General features: G+C 41.5%; 2 protein-coding genes across 5 annotated transcripts; one reads left to right on the forward strand and one right to left on the reverse strand.

Moving 5' to 3' along the window:
- The first annotated feature begins 784 nt into the window (after positions 1-784).
- cdc42ep1a (CDC42 effector protein (Rho GTPase binding) 1a) lies at positions 785-8,996 on the forward strand. Of its 4 annotated transcripts, none has more exons than XM_035533392.1 (4): positions 785-959; positions 2,232-3,187; positions 3,292-5,927; positions 7,372-8,996. In XM_035533392.1, exons 3-4 carry the CDS (start codon positions 5,477-5,479, stop codon positions 8,001-8,003), a joined length of 1,083 nt encoding a protein of 360 aa, XP_035389285.1. In that variant the 5' UTR covers positions 785-959; positions 2,232-3,187; positions 3,292-5,476; the 3' UTR covers positions 8,004-8,996. The 4 variants fall into 4 exon arrangements, with proteins under 4 accessions (XP_035389285.1, XP_035389283.1, XP_035389284.1 ...); XM_035533390.1 differs by lacking the exon at positions 2,232-3,187 and having other exon boundaries at positions 3,292-3,377; positions 4,670-5,927; XM_035533391.1 differs by lacking the exon at positions 2,232-3,187 and having other exon boundaries at positions 3,292-3,377; positions 5,048-5,927.
- On the reverse strand, positions 8,656-16,163 carry sh3bp1 (SH3-domain binding protein 1). The gene is made up of 18 exons (XM_027006007.2): positions 15,937-16,163; positions 14,243-14,285; positions 13,968-14,072; positions 13,674-13,750; positions 13,350-13,461; positions 13,182-13,258; positions 12,987-13,074; positions 12,634-12,702; positions 12,464-12,554; positions 11,886-12,022; positions 11,475-11,586; positions 11,002-11,083; positions 10,801-10,881; positions 10,603-10,716; positions 10,389-10,486; positions 10,161-10,275; positions 9,689-9,990; positions 8,656-9,589 (listed from the first exon to the last, which is right to left on the reverse strand). The coding sequence occupies exons 1-18, from the start codon at positions 15,981-15,983 to the stop codon at positions 9,273-9,275; spliced, it is 2,067 nt and encodes a 688-aa protein (XP_026861808.1). The 5' UTR covers positions 15,984-16,163; the 3' UTR covers positions 8,656-9,272.
- Between the last annotated feature and the right edge of the window lie 2,563 nt (positions 16,164-18,726).

Below are 18,726 nucleotides of genomic sequence, written 5' to 3' on the forward strand. Positions count from 1 at the left end.
ATTTTCTGATCATTTGTTGACATCAATCAGAGTTTTAGGATATAAACAGTTTTGAACCAGCTCTGGCAACAAAAGACATCTTGCCTCAGTTCAAGTAAAAGCAAAGAGTAGCCCAAGGCTCTGTGTTTGTGGTTATCTGACAAAAGCATATGTTCTTTGGTGGTCTTATGTTTACCAGAAATGCACTGTGAAAGGTTTCATGGAACTGATTAGACAATGAAAGATATTTTAAGAATTAGAGCAGGGCACTGAATACTCTGATATTATGAAACAATAGAAGCGTCCAAATGGTGTGCGTGTAATTAGAACGTGGCTGACATTAATTTATTTGCCTATATAGGTTATTTCTTGAAAATCGTTAGTAATGATTAGTAAGAACAGCTCTAGTAGGACTACTAATGGCTTACAGTGAAAAGTGATAGGTTACATCGGATGACAATTTCATACTGACAGGCAGCCTAAATAAGCGTGAACGTTATAAGGCAATAACGGTATATGATAATAATAGTCACATAGGTATATTAAATTCTAAGATAATCCAAGCCTGGAGCGGAACGGTATGTGCGACACGGAACTCCAATCCGCCCAACCTTCAACACGAAATCGTTTAATATCAAGTCGAAGTGAGTAAAACTGTAACGAGCATAATACATCTTCAATACATGGCCCTACCGAGACAAAGTGGCTGCGCACTGCTGCTAAAATAAGAGTTTTCCTCAATCCGCCAAACCCGCCCCTTTCTGTCCGCTGTCCAAATTTGCCCTCACTTGAGCAGACCGCTGCTCAGAAGTGTGTGCGTCAGACCTAGTAGTGCGTATTGACCCAACGGTTTATGGTAAGAGTAGCAGAGGCTCAGTGGAAAAGTTAGTCTATCATGAATATGTAGCCTACGGGAATGTCACATGCATGGACTACATTTACGTCGGTCAGCGGGAGTTTGGTTAATTGATCTTTATCAGGTAAGATGGTGTAAATAGCTACGAAAGTCGGATTTATTTTAGGCTTTAACTGGAGATATTCGATAAACTGTTTCCCTGAATTGTGCTGCCCAAGATTTGTCTTTTTAAATTCTGACAACTTTTGACACGTGTGTTGAAAATCAGTTTTTTTCAGTGTATATAAAAGGAACGAGTTCTAGAGTTATATAGGAACGTGGCTGGATAGATTACATCCAGTTTGAGATGCTGTAAATTTAGTATCCTATGAATATGGCACAACACTTTATCCGACCACACCACTATTCAAGGCTGGCTTTATAATCATTTTAATTTTTGCAGTTTCGACAACATTGTAATGCTAGCTTGTATTTTATAATGGGGAACAGGTATGAATATTGAAGCATACTAACATTACTTCATATGCCTTTTTACGCTTGCGGTAACAAAAACACAGGCCAAAATATCTTTTTTTCTATAACTTCTAAATAATCTGCAGCTTGATCTATATTCTAGTCTCTGAGGGTTCAGGCATCCTGCAGGTTAGTCATAGTCAGTGTGAGGCCTCTTACACTTGGTCAGACAAAGAAAGTTTCATAGTGTTTATATTACACTGTCTACCATACGCTTGTGCTCTCTTTGGAAATGCACCTCAGACAAACTGTCCAGTGACACTCTCTTTGGTCAAAGCGTGGGTTATCACCCAGGCCTAATGGATTATGGACATTTGTCCTAGCATCAGCAGTTTTAAATTCTTATCCATATAGTTTAACAGTGTATTTCTTATTCATTGTTGATGATGGAAAGTATGATAAATTTGTCCAGTTGTTTATATTCAAATTCTATTACCTCAGTGGTGTTATTCATGGTTGTGCTGCATAACATAAACCATCATGTACCACCTATGTAACTAAATGATCTTGATCTTAGCCTTAATATCCTCATGATTGTGGTAAAATTGGTAATAAATTATTGCGTGTATCATTGTACCTGCATGTATCATCGTACAGTACAACCCCAATAGAGTGTAAAACTGATTCAGTTTTTGGTCCCATTTGTGTCATTACAAAAACATGGTTACCCTGGGAAGGGAGGGGTCATAGAAGTAAGGTCACTTAGTGGGTGAAGATAAACGAGTCTGTTATCTTGCATGTTTGTTCACCTGGTTAACCTGGTTAGAGAGTAGGCCCACCTGAGGAGCCAGACTTTGTGCAGAAAGGAACAAAGAAGAAAGCCACAAAAATGGGAGTGAGACTTTAACTAACTGAGTTTCTGTCTCCTCTCCTACTGAAACAGACCTGGACGACCTGGATACGCTGACACACCTGTTTCTTTTCAGTGAAAGGGAACACACAGAGCAGATCTGAGGACAAGTCTTCTGTCCCCATGAACAGCAGCCCCATATCAGTGTATCGGCAGGCTAGCAGGGATTTGCAGAAGGACCTAAATGTGTTTTCAATCTCAGAAGTCAACACTCTTCGGAAGATAGAGTCCACTGATATTGTTTGCTGGAACAGGAATGTGTTCACACACACGGGTCCCATTATTGTGCGGTTTCAGAAGTTTACATGCAAATCTCCCTTATGACTACGTGCTTTTCACTGTTTGTACTGTTTGTATGTTTTAGGTTGCATAAGGACATGGTGTAAGGTTTGTTAGCCTGTGCAGTCTGTGTCAAATCTGATTAATGTATCTGGCTTTTATAAGCACAGTTGAAAGCTCTGCAGAAATTCTCACGTTATTGGGGCAGTTACTCGTGTTACTTGCGCTGGCATATCATGTAGCATCGGTGAGCTCCAGGAGAGTGCTTACTGACTGCAGGCAAGAAAAACAACTAGTGTGTAAACTGATTTCTTTATTTTTCTTTTTTCCATTAATTTAGAAAGATGTGCTTAATGCATGATCAGGAACTCGCACATAAAGCTTTGTAGCTAAAGGCAGTGGGTGTAGGTGTGTTTATTAGAACATTTCAGATCATCATGGCTATTTCCAGACACCAGGGAGTAGAGTCCAAACAGGCAGAGATGTTGTAGGTAAATCCATTATCAAAATAGAGAAAAACAGTTAAAGAGGTAACAAGCAGGGAGGAAAAACTACATCATGAGAAATAAGGAACAAAGAAATAAGGAACAAATTGAACTTGAACCATGGCTCTGAATTGCTCTCATAACAAAGATGTCGTAAAGGACAGTCATAGAGATGATATCATACACAAGGTACAGGTTCATCATGAGGAAGGCAAACTATATCAGGTCAGGTTAACTTTTGATCACTCATACTTAGTCAATGGAATGGAGATTGTTGATTTTGATCTAAGTCATGACGATCTAACTTATGTCTCCCTTTTTTCACGCAGGACACTTATTGTCAGGGAAACCACTCACAGAAGACCAAACGGACTGAGGGAGGCAGAGAGGACTGAAGGGGGGCAAGAGAAGACAGGTGATTAGTGGCTAACTCAGGACACCACCAGGCCTTAAAGACCCAATGTTTTGCCCCTTAAGCAGACTGTTGCTCAGATTAAATCATTTAATTTATTACCTTTAAAATGCATCTTTATAATTTTTTCGAGCCATCTGGAGAGAAGGCCACTGGATTTGTGTAAAACAGAGAACAGAGAGCAGGGTCCATCAGGGGCAGATGAGCTTGGTGAGGGCAATCCTCTGGCCAGGACATTGTGCACACACTCAGGGCTAAAGCCACAGTACTGGCCTGCTGTCTTAGCCTGAGCCATTGTGTTGTTTTGGCCTCCTTCAGTGAACAAAGCCCACAGCAAGAGCAAGGGCAGAGGTCATGGAGTGAACAGGGATCATGGGAACGCTTAGTCTGGCTAATTAGGCACGGGGAGTTGTTTCTTTGTTTCAGCTGATAGCTCGATCATTCAGAGGATTTCACATGACGTTATACTCAGGACTCAAAGTATTTTTTATGCTTCACTGTTTTGATAGGAGCCATGCTTGTGGGTGGATGAGACCAGTTTTGTCAGGCGACACCAACACACAGTCTTTATTAGTGCAGTCTTAAGTTACAAATAGACTACTGCAACCAGGATTTCTGAGGTGCTTCTGGCAAAAAAAAAGAAGCTCCTCATAGCTAAAACAGGGCTCAGTTGTTCTCCATTTGAGGACAGGAGGCATGGTACAGAGTGGGGAAAAGGAGAACCTACTTCTCTTAAAAGGGAAGTCAGTTGAAATAAGAGGCTAGGAATTAGAATGTGGACAAGAGTGAATTAAAAGACTATTTGGGAGATGATGTAACCTTGTTTGAGCGCTGTAATAACTCATTAATGAAGTCAAACTAACATGTCTGGGAGGTCAGTCTCAGTGGAAAACTCATAAAACAGAGAAGCCTGTAAATGTGTACTGCTTTGTCAAAATATTTAAGAAGCAAAGGACATTACACATTCCTTACAAAATTAACAACAAAGGAAAGGTAAGGCATGACAGTATGTTAATTTTGTGAGAATATTTTTAGATTAAGTGAGTTTAGAGGGTTTCTCTTGTGACACCACTGAGTATCTTGGGTGGTTCTGACTATAAATAAGTTCTCATAATTTGAATATTCACCAGCAAATGGTTGCAGCTGTGCTTTAGGGAGCTTGTCTGGTTGTTCTCGATGCAAGATCCAAAAGCTCTTCACTTAAAGCAATTCTTTTTGCAATAAGATATATTTCAAATGAACAACATTCTGTGTGTGTTATTTTCAAAAACAAAATATTTCCTCCTTAATTTAAGGTCTGTGACCGAGGAGTCACATGGAATTTAGACATTTTAAGACAAATGGACTTTAGCCTGGAAGTTTTGGCACGGAACATCGTCTCATTTTTGAGTGTAGAATCAGCAGGACAACCAAAGGCACAGTAGTAACAGGGCAATTATTTTTGTGTCTCGGCACTACCCGCTCATACCACACGAGCCACGTCACTTTCTTTTTTCTTTTTTTTGTAAAAACAGAGCTTGCAGATATTTTCTTAGTATTTGATCTTCCTTAACACACAGTAGTGAGTGTTCTTAAATTCACTGGAGAAGGAGAATTTGGGTTTCAATCCCGAACCACAAAGATATCTGCAGCTGGAGCTGGATTTATTTCTGAACTTGTGTTTTCTAAACCAGAAACCCAAAACAACTGTGCAACCCAGCATCTCTGACCACATACACAGCCAAGGTTTCCAGGAATCGGAGACGTGTATATTTTCAACTTGCATGTATCTCGATGGGATCATTTTGGATATGGACAAGAACCAGTGGCAAAAACCTATGCGTACCTTCTCATGGAAAAACCTCTGAGAAACATTTCACTCAACTGCAATTTTTCTGTTCTACTCCAAGGAGCCTTGAGCTATGCATAGTTTTACATGAACGGTAATGTGTGGATAATTTCCTGTCTAGATTGGGCCAGATTCTTTTTACCGCATAGGAGAAAATCTGCAAAAAATCCCTGCTGGAATAGCAGGAGTTTTAGTTGGAATTCTGGGACTTTGACTTTGGGGGACTTTGAGTGCATTTGTGTGGGTTTATTGTCAGCTCAGGAACTCTGTAGTCATGAACTTGGGAAAACTGTCTGGGCTGAAGGGCCTGGTGTCACACTCTTCAGGGAAGCGGCGCTTTAAAGGCGACCTGACCCTAGACATGATCAGCCCTCCGCTGGGTGACTTCCGCCACACCATGCACGTGGGCCGGGGCGGGGACGTGTTTGGGGACACCTCATTCCTTAGCAACCATGGTGGGGCAGGGAACGCTGGCGATGGAGACTCCCTCACTGCCTCAGAGAAGAGTGAGGGCTTCTTCTCCCGCACCCTGCGCTATGTCCGCAAGACTCCAGATCGGCCACGGGGGGGTTCTAAAGACCTATCCCCACCACCTCCACCCATCTCCCCCATTATAAAGAATGCAGTCTCTCTCCCCCGTCTGGACGTGGACTCACCCAATGGCTGTCCTGTGAAGGTGCTGTTTCCTAGTTCTCCGAAATCTGAGGATTCTACTTACTCTTACGGTAAGAGCAGTATAACAGCACACCAGTTCCTTTACCTGTATGATATGTTTGTCCTTAACCATTCTCAGATACATTTTTATGATCAGTGCAGAAAATACCTGTACATGTTTTGCTAAATTATTTTGAAAATGTTGAAGTCCGAAGCATAATCTTAGAGTGTAGATGTGGTGTAATGCTACAGTGCTCGAGATTATAATCATAACAGCATTACCTGAGGCAAATTCTTGCAGGTTTTACAATACGTTTCTCATTCAGCAATTAAAAATGCCTTTCACATTCACACCCACTCAACCCCCCTCGACCTCATTGTAAGATAAGAGAGATCCAGACAAAATAGTGTCTGAATTCCAGTGTTACTCATATAAATGTCAGCCATGTCTCACTGTCTGGTCTCTTCTATATACCCATCTACCCAAAGGTTCACCAAATAGTCCCAAACATATTACTAGGCAATTTCCCCAATTCACTAAGAGGTCTAGAGTTACTTTTGTGGGTATGGAGTCCTGTGAAAAGCTCTCTAAAAATGATTAAGCCTCTATTTCCTCTATAACATTACCAGCACTGCTGTATTCAGAGCCTTTCGTCCTCTTGATCTCACTGGGATCCCCCATGCTGAGTCATCATTCTCAGAGCCAGCCTTCTTACAAAGAAATATGAGAGGTGCTGGAGCAATGGCAGGTTAAGCACAGACTGAACCATGAACTATTTGTAGGAGTAAGTGAATTTACAGTATAGAATTATCGACAAATTTGTCATGCAGATTCTCTGACAGAACGTCATGGCTGTGCTGACCAGTTTTAACAACTTTCAACAACTTTTTAACAAGTCTGTTTCCTTTTTCTGACAATGGTGGAATCAATGTGAAGCAAACATCATAGGAACTGTTAACTCACTGTGTACAAACCTGTTAACTCCAATTTCTCCACTAAAAAGCCCTTTGTTATGGTAGTCATATATTTAACAGGGACAGATTTTGTTACTGTGTGTCTCGGTGTTATATAATACATGGTTTGTGCTTTTTATACATTTACTATGTTGACCTTTAGTTTTTCAGTTCATTAATGTGGTTAAAGTTAAAAATGTGATTTGATTAGTTCACTCAATCCATTTGTCAAATATAATCACTTTGCCTTAATTTCTTTATTTGTGCATTTGGTACTTATGATTACAAATTGAACAAAGGGTAGTGCATGTCAGAGCAATACAGTCACATTGCACACTGCTATAATTGCTGCATTTCTTTAGGCAAAGCCTGTTGAATTTAAGGAGTGGCCTGTGCTGTCATAGCATGAAATAGGTATGAAAATGTAAGCAGCTAATTTGTCTTAAACATCCTCTTAGTCTTCAGTGCCCCCTTCTGGTGACAGATGAGCCAAATCCCTCCCTTCTCTGACCTGCATTAAAACCCAGAGTTACAGGTACCTTCTGGTTTCTTTCTCTGTAGGGGTGGAGTCTGGTTTTGTCACACTGCCCAGGCTGTCCCGCACAGAGCGGTCACCGCAGGGTGCCTCTCCCTCGGGCTGTGCTGCCGAAGTCTGCCGAGGCTCTCTCACAGATGGGGGCCTGCGCTTCCTCACTTGCCCCAACTCTCTCAGCCCCTCTGACTCCATGAACTCCTTCACCGTTGACCTTGGCCCCTCCCTTATGTCAGAGGTCTTTGCCATGATTGACAGTCCAAATGCCCACCAGGAAGCCGAGTCCTCTGAAGTATTGTGCAAGTCTGAGCACTCATTTGGGTTGGCCAATGGCAGCGCTGTACTGGAGTCAGACGTGAGAACCTCATTGGTGGATTCCCTCCTGAGGGAGGACTCTGAGGGCAGGAGCCGTTTGTATGGTGCAGAGTGGGCCTATGGGGACATGGTAAATGGTGAGACGCCAAAAAGGGGCATGGCCAGTGACCTGATGTGGCATTCCAGTGTGGAGGAACGTGGCATGGAAGCTGAGAGGTTCCAGAAGGCCGCAGATGTGCTGGCACGTCATTACGGCAACAGCAGTGCAACACACAGGAACACAAGCAGCTCCCAGAGGAGGAGCCCTTATGCCTACCCCGAGGATGAGGAGGAGATCAAAGTCTAGCCTGGAAGAAGGACATTCTCAATCTCACAACAGTTTACATATTGAATTTAATCAAGTTGAAGTTACATTAAGTTGAATGAGCTAAGTGTCACACAGGATAATGCAATTGAGAATGTACTGAGAGGTCAAAAGAATGTGAGTTGGGGTGTTTGAGTTGCAGTGTGCATGGTGACAGAAAAGGATTAATATGAGGTGGATTTTTGAGTTCATTAGAGCATGTTTTAACATGGACACAGTATGTAGGATATGTTTGACTGAGACAGTTTGTGAACAAACTGACCTTACTATCCCTTTGCTTTGTTTAAATATGAACACTGGTTACACCACGAGCCAAAGGGCATGAATCCAAGCAGGGTAGCCTTCTGCCGTCTACAGAGATATCCCATTTAGCACAAGGCATTTAAGGGAAATGGTGCCTACTAAAAGCTATTTTTGCCATTTTTCCCCTAAAATTAATTGACACTTTTTCATCTATTGTGGCTTTAACTACATAGATGACTCATAAGCCGTATTTCAAAGAGGTGTTTTTTATCTGACACGGTAGTTCTGTTTGTCAAGATTATACATTACACTCTGATGCTGATGCTGCGTTATCGAAAACCATCATCAGGCCACACAATATATTTTAACAGTCCTGGAGTTTTTCAGCTTCTCATTTACTTTAGTTTATTAAGCAATAAATATTTACATACACAAATAACCTATGAATTTATAAAAACACTTTTGCCAGTTGTGTAATAAAAATGTTTATATAAAAGAGTTCAGCACATCAAAGCTGTTCTTTATGACAGCTAATATAAAGTTTGTATTAACTTCTCTTTTCATATAATGACAAAGGAATTGACTCCTCAGACATGTTGTGATATATGTTTTACATGTACGGATGTGCTTTTTTGCACAGGAAATATACACAATGCCAATATTCCCATATAAACGCTAACGATAATATTTGTAATAAAAATAAAGACAACAAAAGCGTGAATGAAAACCCTATTTACATGTGTGACTGTAATTTTCCTACTGCTGATTAAAAAAAAACACAGGAGCGCTGAGAGCATTTATTGTCTGCGTTAGAACACGATACTGAAACCAAAGGAAATCAGATTAATCTCTTGGTGATATTTGCAGGCACAAAGGCTGATGGAGTCAGGAAAACAAAAGAAGCAAGAATAGCCAAATACAAAAGGCAAACCGAAGGGTGATGAGCATGTTATGTTCTGTAGTCACAGACGCTAGGAGATGGACCTGACAAAGCTCTGCGGGACACGCTCACTCAGCGGAGGATGGCAGCGCCTTGGTGAGCTGCTGAGGTGGCAGTGGGGGGGGGACTTTGGGCCTCTTGCCCAGAGCCTTTCTCTGCGAAGCTCCTTCGGGCACAGAGGCGGGAGGGGAGGGCAGAGCTTGGGGCTTGGTCGCCACCTGCAGCTCTGCTTCGGGGACCGCGTGCACACCTGCTGGAAAGCTTCTTGGCAGTGGTGTTGGAAGAATTCCAGCCTGGCTTGAAGGAGCGACAGGGGCTTTGGGCTTTCCATAGATTATAACAGAATCTTTGTTATTTGACTTGTTCTGAATGAAGGACTTCCTGGCTGTAGCACATAAAAGGAAAATATTACTTTAGGACGTTTCAAGAAAAGAAGAAGCACTGAGCATTGCTGCGATGTTTGCGTTAATGGAAGGCATCGTACGTTTAAAGGGGATGGTGATCTTCAGTGTGGTTTCTGGGGAATGAGGAGGTCGCGCTGAGTGAGGCACCGGAGTGCCGGAAGTCTTCACTTCTGTTGCAGCCTGACTCTGGGGCTGGAGCTGGGGTGGGGGTTCCGATTTGGGTCGGGGCTGATTTTGACAGGGGGCTCGTTTTGGACCTGGGTCCTGAGCAGGTGGCTGACTATTCTGGGCCGGTCCATTATTCTCCCATACTGTTGAACCACGCTGCAGTGGACCAGTCTGAACAATTACTCCTGCCCCAAAGACATCTGATGAAGCTGAGCTGCATGTAATGATAATACATCAGCAATACAGCTAAAATGTGCATGGCAGCTCTCATAAAACGGAATCTGTTAACTTACAAATGTATATGAGTTTATGAGTAATTCATTTTATAAACAACTTGGAGTACAGGACTACAGGACTTGACCCATATTTTCAAATCGCTACTACCTGCCAGATTTTGAGATAGAGACAGTTGGGGAAGAAGGAAATGTACTGTCAGAAAGGGACCTCTGAGCTGTAGAAGGAGACAGTTCTGGCAGTTCTGGAATCTCAAAGTCAGCCTCTGGAAAACAGTACAGTGTGTAAATGCGGAAGGATGACGGTATTATAAGGGGGGGTTGGTGTAAAAATCTGATCTGTGTAAATCCATTTCCCAGTTGTGTAGTTCTGCAGTACCTTCAGGGAACAGAGTCTTGGAGTACTGGATAAGTGGTTCTATAATTGTCACGACCTGAACAGAGGAGGCTGATGCCATGTCCAGTAAGGAGGTCTCCCTGGGGGGTGGGGTGAACAGTTTAAATATTACATTTAACACTTCTTGATCACCTATTAAGTAGCAACCTCTGGTGAAGTGAAATACTGTGCCCGTGTGTGTGCGTGTCATACTGACCCCTCAGTACGAGGCCATAGCAGGTTAGGTCCAAGCACTATTGCAATATTACTGGGAGTCATTCGGTTCACTGCCTGCTGCTCTGATAAACACGCCAGGAACTGAATAAGGTATCTGAGCCAAGGAGGAAGTGGATAAAAGTGTTAGTCTTTACAACTCCATTGAAGTTCAACAGATGAGAGTTTCAGGAGAACTCACCGAAGGTTGTTGTAGTTTTCTGAAGGTAGTTTTTGCAATACAGCTCGCAATTTCTCCAATTTATCCTCTAATTCCTTCTCTCTTAAAAACAGAGTTAGGGACATGGACTTGCCATCTCATTTTGGTATTAATGCATGCATGTACATGAACAGTAAATGCATACTTCGAATATAATTTACTTCCAACCACCGAGGAACTTACCCTGCTGCTTTGAACCAGTCATTATAGAGTTCAAACGTCATCAGTGGTTCCGGCAGCTCTCTCAAGTAAGACTTCAGTGCACCTACCCAGGCATTCAGGAGCGGTCAACATGTCAATATAGATGTGCAATGATTTGGTTAGAGCAGACATTAAACCAATGAACAAAACCATTTATGCAATGATTACAATGTTATTGTGGAACTTTCACTTTTATTCACATGGTATGTGCTTCCCCTCCAAACCCTAGCTACCCATATACCTCAGACATACTACATAGCTCACATCACAAACTCATACCCTACCAGACTGTAGGGCCAAAATATATACTAACTCATGTAATATGTCGTGCACAAAAAATATTGGTGATAACCAATCTGCATCTGAGTGAGAAGTGGCTGAGGATGATGGAGCTGGTGACATATGCATGATACAGTATGTTGTCAAATGTATCCTGACTGCTGTGGCCCTCTGACCTGCTACAGCATGAGGGTCAGCATTGAACTCTGCTTGGTCCACTGTCCCAGAGTCCAGGCTAAATTTCAGCTTCTTCACCATCGAGGCAGCAGCAGCTAGTCGGAACAGTCCCTGGGTGGATCCGAAAAGCCATAATAGGTCATGGTGGGGGCGGGGGGGGGGGGGGGGGGGGTGAATGTGTGTAGGCGAGCCTAGGCATGTATGAGATGAGGCGTCTTGCACGTACAAATATAGCATTGACTAAAAACACAAACAGGTTGCTTTTAAATGAATAGCTGTATTAGCATTTGGGGTAAAGTATTCTTTTTAATGTGGCATTTGTCATTGTGTACATGTGGTTTCATGTGTGCGTTCATGTGCTTGTGTGCTTGTGTGTGTGTGTGTGTGTGTGTGTTAAGCCCCTGCCTCACCTCTTCTCGTAGTCCTGTGCGCAGCAGCATGTTAACACACTCCTGAATGGGTAGCGCGATCTCTTGGTTGCAGCTCTTCAGATGTGAGAGCAGTGGCTCCCCATACACTTTCCCTGTAGAGGCTCCCAGTTGGGGCTCTGTTTACACACACACACATACGCATGTATGTACGTGAATATAGTTTTAATGAAGAGAAGTGTGAATCGAGAGAAGTCCTAAAAAGAATGTCATGAAATGGTTCTATCTGCTACTTAAAAGGGTCTAAAACCTGTTCCAAAATACTTTTGCATTTTATGTTTCATCTGAAGAACCATCAGATCTCTGAGCCCTACTCTTGAGCAGCAGACAGGGACTTGAGTCCGTGTATTGATAATTTCATGTGTGAGGTGTGAGACTAGCTACTGCACCACTCCTACCTTGTGCAAAAACTTACAGGGAATTCTATACTAGGATTATGAATATGGTATTTAAACTACTAGCCATTCATTAACTACTTATAATTAAAACTCAGCAAACCTGTCTGTAATTTCTTTGTTGTTGTTGTTAAAAATGGACGTTTCTGTTAAAGAAAAACTCACCTGTTTGGCTGTGACTTTCCTTGAGCTCAGTGATATTTTTTTCCAAGAATTCATAGGCAGCTTTGTGATATTCAGCCTGGAGTTCTAAAAGCTACAGGGAGAAAACAGTAAGTAAACTGCAGCTTTACACATTTCACATACCATCTACACCAAAACTGTACAGTACTCACGCGAGTGAAGTAACTGGCATACTCATCTTCTTTTGTGGCAAAATGGTATAGGTCTGCTGAATACTGATCCTATGAATGGAAACTAACATTACTTCTGCCATTATGAACACTGTCTAAGGTGGCAAATATGGCTTTTCACTTTGTAAAGGGAAGCACACACCAGAAGCCCATACAAATGAAGTGATCTATCCCATGCTACTGAAGTGATCCATCCCATACTACTGAAGTGATCCATCCCATGCTACTGAAGTGATCCATCCCATGCTACTGAGGTGATCCATCCAATACTACTGAAGTGATCCATCCCATACTACTAAAGTGATCCATCCCATACTACTAAAGTGATCTCTCACCTTGATTGTCTCCAGTCTCTTCCAGGCTTCCTCCATTTCCTCTCTCAGTCCGTCCTGCTTGGCCTGGGGACCGGTACTAGTCTGGGACCTGAATATACGAGAAAATATCAGGGGAAGCTCAGGCTTGCAAAGAGCTGCACCCATGCAAGCAAAACAGCACCTGCCCTAGCAACGTTGGGCCGACATAACATTTACCTGCTCCGTGCATTGTTCCAGTCTGTTGTGAGTTTGGCAAACTGCCTTTTGTTCTTCAAAATTTCAGGAAGGTCTTCCTGATCAGAGACAATACGGTTTCAGTGAAGTCAGTGGTTGCGGGATAATGTGGAGGAAATATGACCAAAGGGATACAGCGTGAGCCGTTACCTCGCTGAGTTTATTTAGAGGCTCCAGGACATCTTTTTCCAGTTTCATTTCAAAGTCAGCCAGCGTTTGTGCTAAAAGATTTTGCATGAAGCAGCACATTTCCAGAACTTTCCTGCAGAGATGCAAGGACCAGGTGTCATTAAGGAATTTATGGTGCTCTTTTTTGTCTCACTAACCTCAGTGAGTTACACAGACCATACACTACTAAATATTATAGCCTCTCCTTACCACTCAGCTCAACTTTCACTATAAAGCCCATAAACACAGAACAGGGTCTTTTTTTAACTCAATTAAATGACTGTCAGGGTGTCCATGAAAACTCACCTAATAGTGGAATCGCCATCAAAATCTTTAAAGCTCTCAGCCATACTGACTGAGAGCATCATGAGGGGTAGCTTTTTCTGTTAGCCATCATGAAGGGAGAAAAGGTTAAGATACAAACATGCATACATATTATGCCTTTAGGTCTGATGTAAACATGCATTAAGCAAGTGTCAACTTTTTTAAGCAAGTGAGCTTGTCTGCTCAAATCCATTAGGTGGTTGTGTGTAATGGAGTGAATTCTTGTATGAATTAATGAGTTCTTGTATAACAGGACAGAGAAAAAGGGAGGTTCACCATGCGTCTGTCTGGCTCCAGCCCCTGTGGACTCTGTAAGCAGCCTATCAGCTTCTTGTGAATGATCTGGGCAGCTTTCTTGGTTGGCTCGATACGTTGCTCGACCTTCAAACAGCCACACGCACACTCATCACCCGGTGACTTACAAAAATTATTTTCTCTGATTGTGTGTGTGTGCGCGCGTGTGTGTGGGTGGCTGGCTACCGGTAGTAGCTTGTGCAATCTATAACAAAAAAAAAGGGTAATAAACATAAAGCAGTTAGAAAATAACTCACCAAAACCAGGTCCTCAGACAGTAGGTCAGTTGCATCTTGGGACCTTCCATTGTAGGAGGAGTTGAAGAAAAATGTATATATCAAGGTTCTTACAAGATCAATCCTACAGCACCACTTATTCAACTCAATATTAGCACCTTATTTGTGATATGAACAAAAACAAGTTAAAATAAACTGTATAACATAACATGAGCAACAATCATCTTTAATAAACAGGAGTTCTTATTTTATCTATAAACTGATCACTTTGTTATCCATCAAATTAGCAATGGCCTTTCCTATTCATACTGACGTCATACAAGTCTGGTATCAATTAACTATATGTACAAAGTGAGAAAATTGGGCAATCTGTGTTCACACCATCAATTTGTAGCAAGCAGCCCTTCCGTTGTATCATAGAGGCAAAATGTGCATCCTAAAATTAGAGAGTAAGGGGTCTGTGGTTATGAAGCTGGCCAGAGAGAACGGAGAGGAAGTGCGCTGAGGACTGAAACGGTGTTACAGGGCATTTGCTCTGTGCCTTTCACTTCTCAAGCAAACAGCATGCCAAGGTTATGAACTCATGGCTTAGCCCAACCAAAACACAGCAGTAATGTCCCCACTGTGTGTCCCCTCATGCCGTGCACCAGCGTAACACTCTGGGAGCACACGTACCTGGTACTGCAGGTGCTTAGACTGTACATTATTTCAAACATGTCTGGGAACAAAAAAACATTCAAGCGAAACCACTCGCATCAAAGAGGATGCCACTCCCTGTTTACTGGGTCACGCTGCTGTCACCTCAGGTGTCTGGTTTGACGTTTTGCACGAGCAAGTGCAGATGGATGCAAGACGTTATCTGGAGGCTACTCTCTGAAAAGAGATCCTGTTGAAACTTTCTTGGTTTTGGCATCTATGGCTGAAACATCAGCACATGAATAGGCATATTGAGGTTGTAGCCAAACCAGCTGGAGGGCAGATTGCAGCTTGTAAAATTCAGCGCCATATTTCTTTTGCTTGATCTACAAGAAATGGTGAAAGGCTAAACCAGTTTCATTATCACTGTTAATGTTTACACAACTGAAGGTTGCAGTGAGTTGTGCAGTGGGCGGCGGTCTCAGCATCGGTGGATGCTTTGTTCTGCTCGAGCCCTGTAGACCTGCCTTTGATGAGTTTAATAGCACATTGCAAATATCAGATTCAGCAGAACAGGATGCAGAAGATTTTTTTTGTGTGTGTGTGTGTGCAGACTGCAGACCCTGCAGCCTACCACAATTAGCAGCTCAGCACTGCCAGTGCATTGTAGCATAGCTCCAAATTCACAGTATTTCAAACAATAACTACAATAGACTTATTAATAAAACACCTTGGATTTGGATCTATATGGGCTTTGCTCATATTAATCCACAGAAAGTTCACAGGTTTTCTATGTGGGGAGGCTGAGGAAAGCCTCATATTGACACTGGAATCCCAATCAGAAGTCACGAACATGGTGTCAGCTTTAGTGTGAACCTGAGTGTGAACATGAGGTTTTACTTTACATCAGCATATGAGACTATATAACTAGAGTTATCTAACAAGTACTGCTTTAATACATACATTCAAAACATGTTAACACCAAGTTCATATCAAGAAGTTAATTTAAAAGTTCAGTAAACATGTAAGTCACTAAGACATACCCTACCACACTGTAAATGTCATATGAGAATACTTACTTCCCCACATTTCCAAACTGCTTTAGAAGGCTAAACTGCTTAAGCATGATTATGATGGTTAGCTTCCTCTGTAACCAACTTGAAGTCCTTGTTCTTAAGTAGGGTTAGAATCTCTTCACTTTCATGTGATATTACTCTATGATTCAGATAAATAGGGAAAACAATGTCGTTCAGAGTTCTCCATTTGAAACACTTACGATCGACCTCGATATATGCACACGCCTCATAAAAAGAGGAAGTCACAGCATGCATTCAGGGAAGGAGGTCTGCGCATCAAGCAGCGAAACTCTTGCAGACCTATCTGCCTACTCTGAAAACAGAACTAAAATCACACTTCAGTATAAATCATTTTTAAGCAGATTCTTACCAAAAGCTGTCATTACACTGATGAAGTTGACTGACATAAGGCACAAGCGACATTTGATCAAATATATCAGTTGTCACCGTCTAGACAGTCACTCATTCAAAACACTCAACTTCATACGATTGCAGAGCCAGGAATTGTTTATGACAGTCATTGCTTCATGAGTCTCATTGCTAATACCTCCATGTAATTATGCACATCATTTCCATCCCCAAAATTATTCTATTTAAAGAAGTCACTGTTTTTCATTGGAAAATGGGGTGGAAAATTACCTATGTGTGTGCGGTGCATTGTTATGATAGCTCATGAAATAAGAAGTACAGTGGCTTTCAAAAGCAGATGTAAGATTTCATGGGTTAAGGGATAAACTGTATAGCCCAAAGTTTGTGGACACCCATTATGTGACCTTGTTGCACATACCATCCCAGAACCACGGGCACTTATATGGAGTTGGCCATTACTTTGCAGCTATAATTGCCTTCACTCTTCCGAGAAGGCTTTCCACAAGACTTCGGAGCCTGTCTGTGGGAATATGTGCCTAGTCAAAAGAGCATTTGTGGTTTCAGACACTAATGTTGGACTGTCTCACAATCGATGTTCCAATTTAATCCCAAAAGTATGTGATGGAATGGAGGGCAGGGCTCCGTGCAGGCCCTGAACATCCTCCATACCAAACTCATCAACCATGTCTTTATGGAACTTGCTTTTTGCACTGGGGCACACGAGTGTTTGATCAAACTGTTGGCACAAAGTTGGAAGCATATAACCGTCTAAAATGTCTTTATATGCTGTATCTGAAACCAAGGGGCCTAGCCAAACCCTGAAAGACAGTGCCAGATCATTATCCATGAAACTTTATTGTACGCATTCTGGCAGGTAGTGCTCTCTTGGCATCTCCCAAAGCCAGTTATTCATCACTCCAGAAAACAGGTTTCTGCTGCCACAGTCCAGCCTGCTTTATGCCACTCCAGCCAATGCTCAGCATTGTGCATAATGATCCTAGGCTTGTTAGCCATCGAAACCCATTTTACAAAACTACTGACATGGAGTTCCTACGCTGATGTTGCTTCCAGAAATAATTTGGAACTTTCTAGTGAATGTTGCCACAGTGGTTAGGCAATTCCATAAGCAGCTTGCAGACCCAAACTGAGTTTGTGAGATCTGTTGCTTCCTGGCTGAAATGCAGTCGCTCCTATTTATGCACATTTCCCAACAATTGCACTTACCATAAACCAGGATTAATTGACCAAAGCAGAGACTTCAAGAAAACTGATATGTGGCAAATATGGTTAATTCTAGCAGTTTGTGTCTGGAGATTATATGGCTTTATACTTGATTTCATGCCGTTGTTAGAATAGAATGTGGCTGACATGCAAATTCAATAACTACGAATGTCTACATTTTTTGAGCCAATAGTTATTCAGACTAAACACTAGAACAAATTTCAAAGGGGGTGCTCACACTCTCTGCGCATTCAGACCATTGCCAATCAGTGGTTAAAAGAGTAGATTTAGGAAACTGAATAACTGAATAAGCTTTAAAGCTGTAACAACTCCTGGCTGAAGTTTTATTAAAATATTTTATCAATGTAATACTATATTCAGTTATATTATGTTGTCAGTTTCAGGAGCGCTCTAGTGCACACAAGTCATTTAGTCCCAGCTCAAGGCTTCTGCGACTATACAGTGCACAACAATCAATTTTTTTTTTACAAAACTATATGGACAGAAATCAACATACTAACGAATTTATTTCTATACAACATGTGAGTTTAGGGTAGACAAAAATGAATATTACTCTTCCCATCAATACCTCATATTGTGAGTACTTTTTTAAATGCTGAACACTTTACAAATATTCAAAACACTTTTGTAAATATATACGTTTAAGAATGGAGCTGAATCTTGCATCACCTGCCGCCATGTAATATTGCTTTCCTGAACGTTCAAGGCAATTCAGGTCCCACCTACAGCCTGAAGCATACCAATACTTATACATGTGACATGTCCATGTTGAACGTGAACAGTTTAAATAAAAACAGAAAAAGCAATTTCCAGAAAAAAAAAAGCAAGTGCACAAGATAATTGTTAAGTAAACTCTGTTCTGTATTGAAGATATAAATGTTGTGTATACCATCAACATTATGAGTCAGTTGCTTATAAGTACTGCTTAGCTCCCCTTCAAAACTTAAACAGATTGTTTACATGTCAAAAGGATACCCACATACAATTATAACCTTCTTTGAATTATCATGAAAGCCTTGATGCATCTTGGAAATGAGAAATTATTTAAAAAAAAAATAATAATAATAATATCATGGCAGATTAATTGAAAGGTCTCTGCTTATATGCAGCTTATTCATTTGAGGGGGGGGAAAAAAAAAAAAAAAAAAAAAAAAAAAAAAAAAAAAAAAAAAAAAAAAAAAA

Source organism: Electrophorus electricus, chromosome 14, assembly GCF_013358815.1.
Source record: "Electrophorus electricus isolate fEleEle1 chromosome 14, fEleEle1.pri, whole genome shotgun sequence".
Classification (NCBI taxonomy): domain Eukaryota; kingdom Metazoa; phylum Chordata; class Actinopteri; order Gymnotiformes; family Gymnotidae; genus Electrophorus; species Electrophorus electricus.

Excerpts from the sequence above, each read along its gene's own strand:
- cdc42ep1a (XM_035533392.1), top strand. The coding sequence starts at position 5,477 with ATGAACTTGGGAAAACTGTCTGGGCTGAAGGGCCTGGTGTCACACTCT. Across the intron at positions 5,928-7,371 it reads GGATTCTACTTACTCTTACG|GGGTGGAGTCTGGTTTTGTC; the intron begins GTAAGAGCAGTA and ends CTTTCTCTGTAG.
- sh3bp1 (XM_027006007.2), bottom strand. The coding sequence starts at position 15,983 with ATGCTTAAGCAGTTTAGCCTTCTAAAGCAGTTTGGAAATGTGGGGAA. Across the intron at positions 12,023-12,463 it reads GGAAAGTCACAGCCAAACAG|AGCCCCAACTGGGAGCCTCT; the intron begins GTGAGTTTTTCT and ends GTGTGTAAACAG. Across the intron at positions 10,717-10,800 it reads GAAAACTACAACAACCTTCG|ATACCTTATTCAGTTCCTGG; the intron begins GTGAGTTCTCCT and ends TCCTTGGCTCAG.